The sequence below is a fragment of the Bubalus kerabau genome, chromosome 3 (genome assembly GCF_029407905.1).
Source record: "Bubalus kerabau isolate K-KA32 ecotype Philippines breed swamp buffalo chromosome 3, PCC_UOA_SB_1v2, whole genome shotgun sequence".
Lineage (NCBI taxonomy): Eukaryota > Metazoa > Chordata > Mammalia > Artiodactyla > Bovidae > Bubalus > Bubalus kerabau.
In genome coordinates, this window is record NC_073626.1 from 161333742 (window position 1) to 161346785 (window position 13044).

A 13044-nucleotide genomic window follows, 5' to 3' on the forward strand; every position below is an offset into this window, starting at 1 on the left:
CCTGGAGAAGGCATGTGACTGGCACAAGGCTACTCAGCGAGGAAGTGGAGGAGTGGGGATTGAAACCTGGGTCAGTCTGGCCAAAACTGCTGCCTCCTCTTCTTCAGTGTTCTCTCCTCCCACCTGCAATAGATCGGGGCACCACTCCAGAGATCACCTCGTCTAGACCTGCCAGGTCCCCGGTGCCCAGACGGTGACGCAGCTGCCTCGAAGGCAGGGAGGGGGTGACGCTTGACACTCCCTTGCCCAGGCACTGTGGGAGAGGGCGCGGGGGGGCCGGTGCAGGGACCCAGCTTCCAGGGCTGAACAAGGGCCAAGGCGTCTCTGGGGCCAAGCTTCAAAAGCTCCCCACAAGTGACCTCCAATAGGTGAGGGAAGGCCCTGAGAAAGGTGAGGTCTTCACCTGCCAACATGGCTGGGCAACCAAAGAGGTGGCCAGGCTCCCCTCCTGATGGCTGTACCAGCCAGCCCACTCTGGGTAGTTGGAGGACCACCTCCTCTCGGATCTGGTGAGGCCTCCCAGTTAGTAACTCTGTGGGCAAGTTCTGGCAGGCTTAGGTTGGGCTGGGTGTGGGTGTGGGAGGTGGCAACCCAGATCTCCATGGGGTAGCTGGGAGTGCCCATCTAGCTCAGCTCCTGAGGACTCCCTCAGTGTAGGGGAATGCTTTCATCCCTGAAGCTTCTAAAGCCAGGGTACAATTACCTCCTGAAGGCAGACACAAGAGACAGAGCCCCAACTTTGGATTCCACCCAACACATTTTCTCCCTTACCTCTGATGTGTCAGGAACATGCCTGCCTCCAAAGTTGCATTCCCTTCTAGCCTCCCTCCCCCTGCTTGCCTCACTGTTGCCATTCCTTCCAGTTTAGGTCACAGTCATCCAGAACCCATCCAGCTCCGAGACCTCTCCTTCCTCTAGAGTCTCTCTCTTCTGTCTCTATTGCTCATTTGATACTTGGCATGGATCGCCTTGTAGTGTAGCACTCAGCTTCTTTCTGATATCCCATTTCCCCAACTAGATTTTAAAAGATTACATGTGCATTTGACCAGTTATTATGTACACACACTTCAGAATTCAAAAGGTACCAAAGAGATTTACAAACAGCAAAAATAAGTCCCCTTCATTTATTCCCCTCTTGGCAGCCATCATTGTTCATGCTTTTTATTATTATGGTATTTCCTTTCAGACTGCTGAAGTGTGCACACTAATGTATACTAATGTGTGCACACATTTAAATATACTTTGTTCTACATCTTGTTTTTTCACTTAACAATAACATAGCATTACATATATATATGCCTCATTCTTTTTGGTGACAATATAGTATTCCATAGTGCATTGTATCATTACTTATTTAACCAGTCTGCTATTAATGGTGTAGTATTTAGGTTATTTCCAATTCTTTGCTATTGAAAAGAATGCTGCAACACTTGCACATACTTTTTTGCACATATGTACAACTACAGATTACTATAATTGGCATTACTGGGTCAAAGGGCACACGCCTTTAATTTAGATATATACCTCACACTGCTCTCTTTAAAAGTTATATCCAAATTACCCCTCCCACTACCAATGTATGAGACCTCCTGTGCTCACAGCCTTGCCCATATAACATACACTTTTTGATCTGCATCAATCATCTGAGGAGTGAAAGTATTTTCTTGCAGCTTTCCTTTATAATTCTCTTACTATGAATGAGATTGAACAGCTTTCCATATTTAAAAGCCAGTACTTTCTCTTCTGTGAACTGTCTTTTCTGTGCCCGTTGCCCATTTAAAAATACATTGCTCGTCTTTGCTCATAAGTTTGTTGGAATCCTTTGTGAACAAAGGAAATTAACCCTTTGCTTGCTACTCGTGTTCCACATAATTCCCCTCAGCTGTCATTTGTCTGTGCCCTAACAAGGTTTTCATCTCTCTCAGTACAGGGACTGAAACTTAAACCTCTTTATATTCCTAGTCTTAACATAATAGCACATACATGGTAAGTGCTAGACAAAAGTCTGTTGAGATAAGAGAAGTAAAAAGAAAGAGATTTGGAAGACTTTGGAGTGACCTAAACTAATCAAGAAAAGCTATGACAAACCTAGACAGCATGTTAAAAGGCAGAGACATTACTTTGCCATCAAAGGTCCGTCTAGTCAAAACTATGGTTTTTCCAGTAGTCATGTATGGATGTGAGAGTTGGACTATAAAGAAAGCTTAGCACCAAAGAACTGATGCCTTTAAACTGTGGAGAAGACTCTTGCGAGTCCTTTGGACTGCAAGGAAATCAAACCAGTCAATCCTAAAGGAAATCAGTCCTGAATATTCACTGGAAAGACTGATGCTGAAGCTGAAACTACAATACTTTGGCCACCTAATGTGAAGAACTGACTCATTGGAAAAGACCCTGATGCTGGGAGGGATTGGGGGCAGGAAGAGAAGGGGATGACAGCGGATGAGATGTTTGGATGGCATCACCGACTCGATGGACCTGAGTTTGAGCAAGCTTTGGGAGTTGGTGATAGACAGGGAAGCCTGGCATGCTGCAGTCCATAGGGTCGCAAAGAGTTGGACATGACTGAGTGACTGAACAGACTGAACCTAATTGATTCCTTCCTCTTATACCAAGGTCAGTCAAGACTGGAAACAGTAGAAACTCTGGCAAAAAAAAAAAACAAAAAAACAAAAAAACAAAACAGGAAATCATCCACCCAATCCCACCCCCATCCAACACACACACACACACACACACACACAACTGGAGAGATACTGGGTAGCATACAGTATCAGTACAAGGGCTGCCAAACAAGACTCTGCAAACAGGTAGCCATCAAGGGAAGTTGGGCAGTCCGTACCACAGTCAAGGTCAGGGCATGGGGCAGACTGCCTAAAAGACCCCTGTCTCCTCCATCCACTGCAGAGAGGCCTCCTCCCACCCAGGCATTGAGGTTGACATTCCCTCCTCCAGACACTAGAGGCCACTGCTGGCTCTGCTGCCACCACTGTAGAAATGAATTCTCAACTGCCCCTGCTTCTCTGTGACTTGTTCCAGATTGGAGATTCCCAGTTGGCCCTCCCGACTGGCAGAGTGTCTGGCTTTTGCCTGCGCCCTTGGAGCCAGGGAGTCTGGGAGAGCAAGTGTCAGGTTTTGTGGCAAGTAGTGGCCTGCTTCCCATCAAAGCCTACACAGTGGGAATTTGCCAGGTGTAGGTAGGTAGGAGGCTCAGAGACTGTGAGCAGCCAGGAAAACCGGACAAATGCACTCCAGGCTCTGCTTTCATGTCTGGCTCAAGCCCTTCTCTTTGATGAAAGCATTTCTGGGTCACCCAGCTTAAAATACTGGATTCACATAACCATTATTGTTCAGCCTGTAATGATGTCAGAGTTTTTGTACTAAGAGCCTGTGCTGTGTGCCTAGTAGTATCTGACTCTTTGCGACCCCATGGACTGTAACCTGCTAGCTTCTCTGTTTATGGAATTTTCCAGGCAAGAATACTGGAGTGGGTTGCCATTTCCTACTCCAGAGGATCTTCCCAACCCAGGGATCAAACCTGCATCTCTTGTGTCTCCTGCATTTGAAGGTGGATTCTTTCCCACTTGTACCGCCTATTCACTATACTTCATGTGACTTTCAAAGAGCCCTAGGCATTACCTGTATTTAGGGGGAAAAAAACGAGTCCTTAGAAGTTTTCCTGTCACACAGTAGCACCAGGTTGCAAAACCAGGTCTGTCTGTTTCCAAAGCCTTGGGTTTTCCCAGTGGTCTATACTGCTGGGATGGTATCTTAGGTTGGAGCTCTGTTAAGTTAGGGACTGGGCCACAGTCTTCTTTTTACATCCTGGCAGCATCTACAATATATAACATACTCAATTAATGTTTGTGGATTGGCCTGGATAGCAAGTGGAAGCCAGTTCTAGAAGGTTCTCTCAATTTCCCATGAGGCCATGGGCTAGAAATCACTTTAAAGTGGAAGAGGTCTACTCAGGATCATTTTGGAAAGAAAAACCTCAAATTTGGGGAATTTTCTTTCTGCCCCCACCCCAAATGTGTCAAAACCGTTAACAACATGTTCCCATCTGTTCATTATTTAATCATCCAACGGATTATTTTTGAATCCCACTAACTGTCCTTAATACTCTAGTGAGAGAGAGAGGAAAAAAAGGACATAATCTCTACCCTCCAAAATTGACATCCTAGTTAGGGAGGTGAATGTCAGTCAAATAAACAAATGCTAATCTGTATCTCTGACCAGTGTGAGGAAATATGCCAAGAACAGCTATGAGAGGCAGGTCTGACCTACTCAGGAAAATTGGGCGGCCTCTTTTGACGATGGCGCTGGAGCAGGGATCTGAAGAAAGGGGAGGATTCAGGCCCCGAGGGGAGTCTGTGAGCCCTTGAGGTGGCGATTTTCCCCGAGTCACCGAGCCTGTCTGTAGGAAGGCCACAGAGGGGCCAGGGGCTGGGCGGCTTGTTTGTTGGCGAATGCGTCACGCTTGAATGGAACCTGCCGCTGTCTCCCAGGTCCCATCTGGGGATGACGTTGTCCTGGTGCAAGCCCAAAATAGCCGGCTCCGCCTCCATCTCCCGGCAGCCCCTGCAGCAGCACGGCCCCCAGTCCACCCCCCAGGTGACAGGCCGAGCCGGCCTCCTCTGGGTCTCTAGTAGTTTCCGTGCCGCTGACGCACGCTTGCGCGCACAGCTGGGCCGGCCGCCTCCTACGCAGCAGCCGCGAGCCGGGCAGCCGGTGCCAGACGGTTCCCGGAGGGGGGCAGGGGCGGGGCGCTGCTGGAGGCCAGGGACTCCTGGCGGAGGAGGTGCGGGCGGGGGGCCCCGGTTAGGCTGGGGGGCCCTTGGCGTTTGCGGGCTGCGATAGGGCGCCCCGGCTCTGAGTCCCGAGATAGCCGGTGGCACCCGCCTGCCAGGGCCGATAAGGCTGCCGGAAGGAGTCTAGTCACCAGCCGCGAGGAGAGCCAGTGGGCTCTGCAGCCCCCTGAGGGGGTCTTCAGCCCCAGGGAGGGGCTCTCGGTTCTTTCGGGTCTGACTCTACCTTCTCTACCCCGCAGCCCTCAAGGAGACCCGCCTGACGACTAACGAGTTGCCATGGCATCCTACTACGAGATCCTAGACGTACCGCGAAGTGCGTCCGCTGACGACATCAAAAAGGCGTAAGTGCCTCCGCCGTGCATCAGAAAGCCACTCACCCCACCCCACCCCCCAGCCGCCACCCCCGGGCCCTTCAGAGGCAGTGCGGAAAGAGCCAGGTCCTTAGAAAGGGCTGGGGTGGGGTGGGAGGCTTCCTCAGAGAGTGACCCCCGTTAGGGAGGAAGGAAACCCCTGGATAAATAGGGGAAAATGTGTAGGGAGAAGTTCTGTTTAGGAGCTGCAGTGTGGGCTCTTTTTCCAGTGCACCCTCCCGTCCTTTCCCTCAGTCTTCACTCCTACCCCATCCCCCAGCCTCTTAAGTGTGGGCTTTCTGAGCATGCAGTGCAGACATGCTCAAGCACTGAGACCAGGAGGGACCAGCAGCCTCCGTACCCTCCATGGACACATGTACCTACCGTCCTTTGCAACCCCAGACCAAGCTAGCCCCAAGGAAGGGTTAGGGCTGGGACTTTCTCACTCTCAGGTTATCATCTGCTGATACAAGTATGTAGTCTTAGCACTGGCTGCAGAGGGGAGAGAGAGGGACTCCATTAAAACACTGCTGCAGAGGCAGCCCTAGCAGCTGGGGCTGACCCGGATCTGAGTGGTGGAAGGGCTATGGTGGGCTAACAGGAAATGGGTCATTGTGTTTCCTTGTGGGAAGTGCCTGCCTTTGTCCCCTGACCCTCCTCTCTGAACCGACTTCCTGCAGGTATAGGAAGAAGGCATTACAGTGGCACCCAGACAAGAACCCAGATAATAAAGAGTTTGCTGAGAAGAAGTTCAAGGAGGTGGCCGAGGCGTATGAAGTGCTGTCCGACAGTAAGGGCCAGGGTCAGGGGTCAGGGCAGGCCAGCACCTGTCACTCCCACGTCATGCCCATCACATTGCTTCCCAAAGCCATGCTGCCACCACCCTCGTCACCTCCATGCCTCTTTCAACCTGGCAATTAAGTGCTTCTCTCTCACAGGGACTCTGGAATTCTTTGTTTCAATTCAGAGGAGCACCTACTCTGTGCCAAGCACCCTTTTATTTTTCCCCTGATCCCCTGTCTAAGTGTCTGTTCCCCAGGGTCTGATAGTTGCAGCATACGTCCTGATAAGGGGAAGGAAGCAAGGCAGGGAACCAAGGTATGCTGAGCCTTCTCTGAGCCAGGCCTTAGGGGGTGTAATCTCCATGAGTCTTCATAGCCATTCTTCAAGACAGGATTTATCATCCCATTTGGCAGGCAAGAAAACTGAGGCTGAGAGAAGTGAGGTAACTTGCTCAAGGAATATGACTCCAGGTCTTTCATTCATTAATTCAAAAAATATTCACTGAGTGCTCAAGGTACCAGGCTCTTGTTGGGCAGAGGAACAATGAAGGACAAACAGGCTATATGTCCTTGCCCTGATGGGTTTATCACAGTCTGGTCAGGAAAGATGGACATTAACCAAGTAAACGCAGAGACAAGGTTATTCTAAAGGAATAATAGGGTGATGTGATAGGGAATAGGGAATCACAGGCACCAAATTTTGTTAGGTAGTCACGGAAGGTCGCTGTGACATTTAGGTTAAAGCCCTGATTAATGATAACACAGTAATCATTAGTTAACATTTATGAAGCACTGAGTGTCAGGGACTGTGCTAGGCAGTTTAGGTGGATTATCTCATTTAATCCTTGCAGCTATGAGGTTGATGCTGTTATTGTGTCCATTTTACAGATGGGAAGGATCCCCTATGTGAAGGGCTGAGCTGCTGCTAAAACCATGGCCATGTTCATGTCCCCTGTTCACCCTCCTGCCCCCCAAGTGTCAGTCTCTGGACAGTCTTCAGACAGGCCTACCCTGGAAGTTGGGGGTGGGGGGAGGTGGCCGTTATCCCAGGGGAAGGGAGAAATGATCCAGTCTCTCTTTTCAGAGCATAAGCGTGAGATCTATGACCTCTATGGCCGGGAAGGGCTGACTGGGGCAGGTAGGTGGAGCGGGGACACCCCAGGACAGAAGTGGGTCAGGGAGGAATAGGGAGGCCAGTCTTCTGCAGTGGATTCTTGCTCTCACTCCAGGCTCCTGGAGTCTCTGAGCCTCGGGTGGGGTCCCCTCACTCAGGGCAGGGTGCCTGCCCTGAGCCCTCTCCCCATGCTGCCTTTCCTCCAGGAACCGGCCCGTCTCGCGCGGAAGCTGGTAGTGGCGGGCCTGGTTTCACCTTCACCTTCCGCAGCCCAGAGGAGGTCTTCCGGGAGTTCTTCGGGAGTGGAGACCCTTTTGCAGAGCTCTTTGGTGAGTGGACTTGGTGGGCGTCTGACGAGCTGGACTTCTCCCTCCAGGCCCGCCCTCCATCAGCCGGGAGGCCTTAGGCAGGAGGCTGAGAGGGAAACAGAATTCCACAGACAGAAGACTTTGTGGGGGTGGATCCAAGTGAGCGCTGGGACAGAATCTCACACATGCCAGAACCCGCGTGACCTTACAGTGACACTTCAGAGACTCGCCTTACGTAAATGATAACAACAGTAATTCATTGTTAAACCTCCACAGTGACAGCCATGCAAGCAAGACTCAGAACATCATGGGACAGTGATAATGCCATTACAAACAACAACAGACGCTACCTATTTGAATGGTTAAATGAACCCTGGGAGATAGATAACTTTATCCCCACTTAGAGATGAGAGAACTGAGGCACATTCATATAACTTGCTTAGAGTCACACAGCAGATGGCAGAGCGTCTGCCTGACATCACACCAGGCTTATGCCTAAAACTGAAGGAGATGTTCCTTCTGCCCGCCTTCCTGTATTAACGGTGGCCGCAATTGACCAGGGAACTTTTTCATATATAATACTAAAAATGAATTTGATTTATAAATCAGTCCAAGCTGAAATGTACCCAGTTGCTTAGCAGCTTCTATTTCAAGACTAAGATTAAGCAGGGTTCAGGATCTTCTTTGGTGGTCCAGTGACTTAAGACTCTGTGCTCCCAATGCAGGGGACTGGGGTTCAGTCCCTGGTCAGGGAACTAGATCCCACATGCCATAACTTACACCCAGTGCAGACAAATAAATATTTAAAAAAAAAAAAAGAAGGGTTCACACATTCTGGGGGGCGGGGGAGGATCTTTTCACCAGATGATGGTTCATCTGCTTACTCATTGCAGATGACCTGGGCCCCTTCTCAGAGCTTCAGAACCGGGGTTCCCGACACTCGGGCCCTTTCTTCACCTTCTCTTCCTCCTTTCCTGGGCACTCTGGTAAGTGCCATTCTTTCCCATGCTTGCAAGCGTTTGGAGTCCTGCAGCCCCTCACCTCAGCTTGTTGTTCTCCCACGCCTTCTCTCTCATGTCTCCAGAGCCCTGCCTCACAGAGGTTCTCGGCCCTTTGTGAGCACAGCCTGCCTGCCGGGTGCAGCCTCTGTCTAATGCCCCCTCCTCCCCCACCCCCCTTGTCCCGATGCCAGATTTCTCCTCCTCGTCTTTCTCCTTCAGTCCTGGGGCTGGTGCTTTTCGCTCCGTCTCTACGTCCACCACCTTTGTCCAAGGACGCCGCATCACCACACGCAGGTGAGGGCTTCTTCTGGGACCATGCCAGGGCTGGAGGGTAAAGTGGCAGTGGGGGGGCTGCAGACAACTCAAGAGGCAGCTCCCTGAGGGCAGAGCCCAGTACGTCTTGTCCAGTGCAGTGCGGAGCCCGGACAGACTCCCGCAGGATTCAGGCCCGCCTGCCCAGTGAACCGTGCTGTCTCCCACAGGATCATGGAGAACGGGCAGGAGCGGGTAGAAGTGGAGGAGGATGGGCAGCTGAAGTCCGTCACAATCAATGGTGAGGAAGGGCCCAGCCACTGATCCCTGGCAGGAAGCCCAAGGCCCCAGAGCCCCCTCCCCAACCTACTCCTCTCTGAACTCCCCTGGGCCAGGGAGATCAGACTGGCAGGATCGGAGATGGTGATCCGGGGAAGGGGTAGGGGGGCCGGGACACAGAATCGTGGGCTCTCAGAGTGCCCGCTAGTCACCATTGTCATAAGTTGGGATGCCTGGAGTTTGCAGAGCATGTGACTAGTTTCAAAGCCCTTGCACACACACCACCATATCCCCAATATTCTTACAGGAACCAGGGGAAAGCAGGGCAGTTTGCACTCGCCCTACTTTTCATTTGCAGAGATGGAGCCTGAGCATAGCTAAACGGTCCTAACTCCCGGGTAGCCCCACGCCCGAGGCTTTGACCTACTTAGTGAAGGGTGAAGCCAGGAATGAAACTACAGGATGCAGGGTTCCTGGGGCTGACCTCTTCTTCCCACAATGCCACGCGGTACAGGATGGTCACCTTTTGGTGCCCGCTGACTCTGGGAGCTCTGTGTGCTAATAAGGGCACTTTGCAAGCTGTCTTATTTAATCACTGGAACCATTTGAAGGTGTAGGCACTCTTGTCATTCCCATTTTATGGATGAGGAAAGGGAGGCTTAGTGAGATTGAGTAATTTGCCCAAAGAGACAGCTTGTACCTGCTGAATCTGAATAACTGGCCATGCTCATAACCATGCTAGGTTTCAAAATGCATGCACCCCCACTTCCAAAGGAGGGACTGAGAGTGGCCAGAGTGCATGAGGCCACCTGGCAGGCTTCCGGCGGCCTGGATCAAAGGGCCTCATGGTGGCTGTGACTCCTGCAGGTATCCCAGACGACCTGGCCCTGGGCTTGGAGCTGAGCCGTCGTGAGCAGCAGCAGTCTGTCACCTCCAGGTCAGGGGCCACGCAGGTCCAGCAGACCCCTGTGTCACGACCCCTTGACGGCAGCCTCTCTGAAGAGGACGAGGACCTGCAGCTTGCCATGGCCTACAGCCTGTCAGAGATGGAGGCAGCTGGGAAGAAACCGGCAGGTGGGCGGGGGGCACAGCGGCGACGGCAGGGGCAGCCCAAGGCCCAGAACCACGATCCAGGCATGCGGGAGCCCCATGAGGGTGCAAGGGGTGACACAGCCAAGCCCAGCCCCTCTCCGGAGGAGAAGGCCACACGCTGCCTCATCCTCTGATCACCAGGCCCAGCCCACCCAATTCAGGGGGACTGGGAGTCCTGGTCAGAGAAGGGCATGGCCTGAGTTGCAGGAGACCCTTTCCACCTCGGTGCCCCCTCCCAGGTCCACCCCTCCCTCCAGCGTGGATTTGCTGTGCTCAGCCCACGGCTGATAGGTCCCTGGTGAAGTCCAGGGTGGGGGGACCTCAGGGCAGCGGGAGGGCCTGAGGAGCCAGGATGAACTTAATTCTTATTAGACGGGGAGTTTCTAAGGGGCATTAGTGGCTTGGGTCAGGTCTTTCATGCCCAGGCCTTCTGCCACCTGTGTTGCTGAATGATGTCAAGGAAGGAGGACTTGGCCTGAGGTTCTCTGAGCCAGAGTGGGCAGCCACAGCTCTCCTGGTCTGCTGCAGACACCCCCACCCTGGTTTCCGTGCGCAGTGTTGAGCTCTGACGTCTCTGTTCCTTCCCTCCTGGTGCTGCTTCTCCTCCCTTGCACTCTTCTCTCTGCAATTCCCCGCGAGCTACATCGCTTGCTTTCACTGCCTCCTGCCTGGCTGGGACTCCCTTCTTCCTTTTCCCCAGAAGGCCTCTTTGTGGCGAGGAAGATGCTGTGGCCCGAAGGGCCATAAGGTCTTCCGGGGAGGCTAGCTGGGTGGGGCGGGAGCCTCTCGGCCGTCCAGATTCAGAACCGGAGCCTACTCCTCCTCCCTTCCTCTTGCTGCCTCAGCCTGCCCCCAGCCTCCGGACTAGCCAGAGGTGAGGCCGGCTAACCCTGGAGAGGGGGGATAGGGCCAGGGTGCCCCAGGAGGGAGGTCTAGGAGGGACCATACCCCATCGTCCCGCACCATGCTTCAGGGCTCAGGGAGAGGCCACAGGGCTAGCCCAGGGCTGCATGCTTAGCTCTGCCCTCCACGGCTTGCGGCTGATCCTCTCTCCTGTCACCCCACCCCCGCTCTCTCCCCAGATGTGTTCTGAGCTGGATGTCCGGGACCCAGAGTTGCTGCACAGTTCCAACAGGACAGCGCCCAACCCTGTGCACTGGGAGGGGACCCTCCATCCCTCTCCCTCACCCGTGCTGAGCATAGAGCCGGGCCTGGGCGGTGGGCGGGGGCCGGGTGGGAGGTAGGCTTAGCCTGTAAACGCGTCCCAGGGTGTTTGGTGCTGTTTCCTGGGGACTACAAGTCCCAGAATGCAACGCACCTCGCCTCCTTTCTGTTAGATCATGCTTGGGGGAAGTGGTGCGCAGTTAACGGAGCTGTGCATCTTGGGATATGTAGTTCCAGCTCTGGTCGGCCTGTTAACTCATTGTGAGATGGGGACATCTTGTCATTTGATTTGTCCCTGGCAGGGGTGGCAAGAATGTGGATGAAGGGGGAATGGCCTGAGCTTCGTTTCCCCTGATACCTCTTGCTAGTGCTGGGGTTAGAGTGTACAAATCAAGGCCCTGAGGCACCTGGGAGACGTTATTTTCCTGTGGGCAGTCCTGGGGTCTGAGAATGAGCCAGGGCGGATTGGCTGAGCAGGGCGTGGTCTCAAGAGGGCTGATGGGCATGGGCTGGTGAGAGCTTGGAAGGTGGAAGGCCACCCTAGCGCTCTGGGGTGTGTGAGTGTGTGTGTGTGTGGCTGGAATCAGCGTATGATGGGTGCTCCAGGCATGCTGCTGCTTGTATGGCTCCTTTGGCCTCTGACCCTGCTGCCCATTCTTTCTCTCCAACACCACAGAAGCTGCCTCTCCTCCTCCCTCCCTGGGGAGCCCAGTGGCCGGGGAGGGAAGTGGTGGAGCCGGGGTGTTGCCAGCCCCTGTGCCGTTGAGTCTCAGTGACCTATCAAAGCCAGCTGGGCTGAGCTCAGACCAAGAGGGAAACACTGGAAGTCAATAAAGCTGAGTTTCGAGAGCTTGGTGGTGTGCTGTGTCCTATGTGCTTCCTTCCTGCCGGCCAACCCTGTGGGGCCAGCGGGTGACACACCTCCCTTTATTTCTCAGGCATCCAGAGGTCGCAAGCCTTCCCGGCTGACAGCAGAAGTGCCCTCTTTGACCAGGCGGCCCTCCCCTAATATGGTGTGGAATCCCAGGCTGTGCTCACATGCCTCACCTCTGGGGGCCCCACAGCGGGCTTTCACAGGCAGCTATTGTTCTCCGAATGCAGGACCCCACCACCCAACTACTGCAGGGTCTGCAAGCACAGCTAGGACCAGATCTGACTGGACTGAAAGCTGAGGCCAACAGAAAGCCAGAGACATGTGGTGAAACACCTCTAAAAACCTCCTCCCGAGGCCCAGAGACTGAGCACCCCCTCCACAGGTCCTCTTAGCTTATGGCTAGCATCCAGTGTCAGAAGCCTGCCTCTCTTGCATGGAGTGGCGTAAGTCTGCCCCACGCAGGGTCCAGGGCCCAGGGAGGTGAAAACTAGGTACCTCCCCCATCCTGTCTCTTCAGACACCTGCAGAGATGCCCTCCCAGCCACAGGACAAGCACTTTTCCATCCTCATGCAGGGCAGTGTGGTTCGCCTCCAACTCTCTCTTCCATTTGGGGGTAAGCACTGGGCTTCATTCTCAATGGCCAAAGGACCTATATTGTATTTTCCTCCAAACAAGGAAGCAGCATGCTCTGAAAGGAATTTCAAGCCTCTGTCTTGAGAGAGAGAGAGAGAATCTGTCGGAAGTTTCTGCCCACTTCCAGCCTTTGCGATGACCAACAGTGGTGGTGAGCTGCAGCAGAGCACAGGTGAGGGGTGGGGGGCCAGAGGTCCACTCACTGTCCCTTCGCTCTCTGAGCAGGACAGGTGGTACTCGCCCATCTTTCATGTGGGGGCCTGAGCCTTGGGCTTCCCTGGAGGCTCAGACGGTAAATAATTTTGCCTGCAATGCAGGAGACACGGGTTTGATCCCCGGGTCAGGAAGATCCCCTGGAGAAGGAAATGGCAACCCACTCCAGT

General features: G+C 53.4%; 1 protein-coding gene across 5 annotated transcripts; it reads left to right on the forward strand.

Moving 5' to 3' along the window:
* The first annotated feature begins 4661 nt into the window (after positions 1-4661).
* DNAJB2 (DnaJ heat shock protein family (Hsp40) member B2) lies at positions 4662-12594 on the forward strand. 5 transcript variants are annotated; one of them, XM_055573545.1, is made up of 10 exons: positions 4662-4801; positions 5051-5152; positions 5842-5951; positions 7028-7081; positions 7264-7386; positions 8259-8351; positions 8558-8660; positions 8849-8919; positions 9765-9971; positions 11072-12594. In XM_055573545.1, exons 2-10 carry the CDS (start codon positions 5088-5090, stop codon positions 11080-11082), a joined length of 837 nt encoding a protein of 278 aa, XP_055429520.1. In that variant the 5' UTR covers positions 4662-4801; positions 5051-5087; the 3' UTR covers positions 11083-12594. The 5 variants fall into 5 exon arrangements, with proteins under 5 accessions (XP_055429520.1, XP_055429517.1, XP_055429521.1 ...); XM_055573542.1 differs by lacking the exon at positions 11072-12594 and having other exon boundaries at positions 9765-10252; XM_055573546.1 differs by lacking the exon at positions 11072-12594 and having other exon boundaries at positions 8586-8660; positions 9765-9903.
* Positions 12595-13044: the final 450 nt, after the last annotated feature.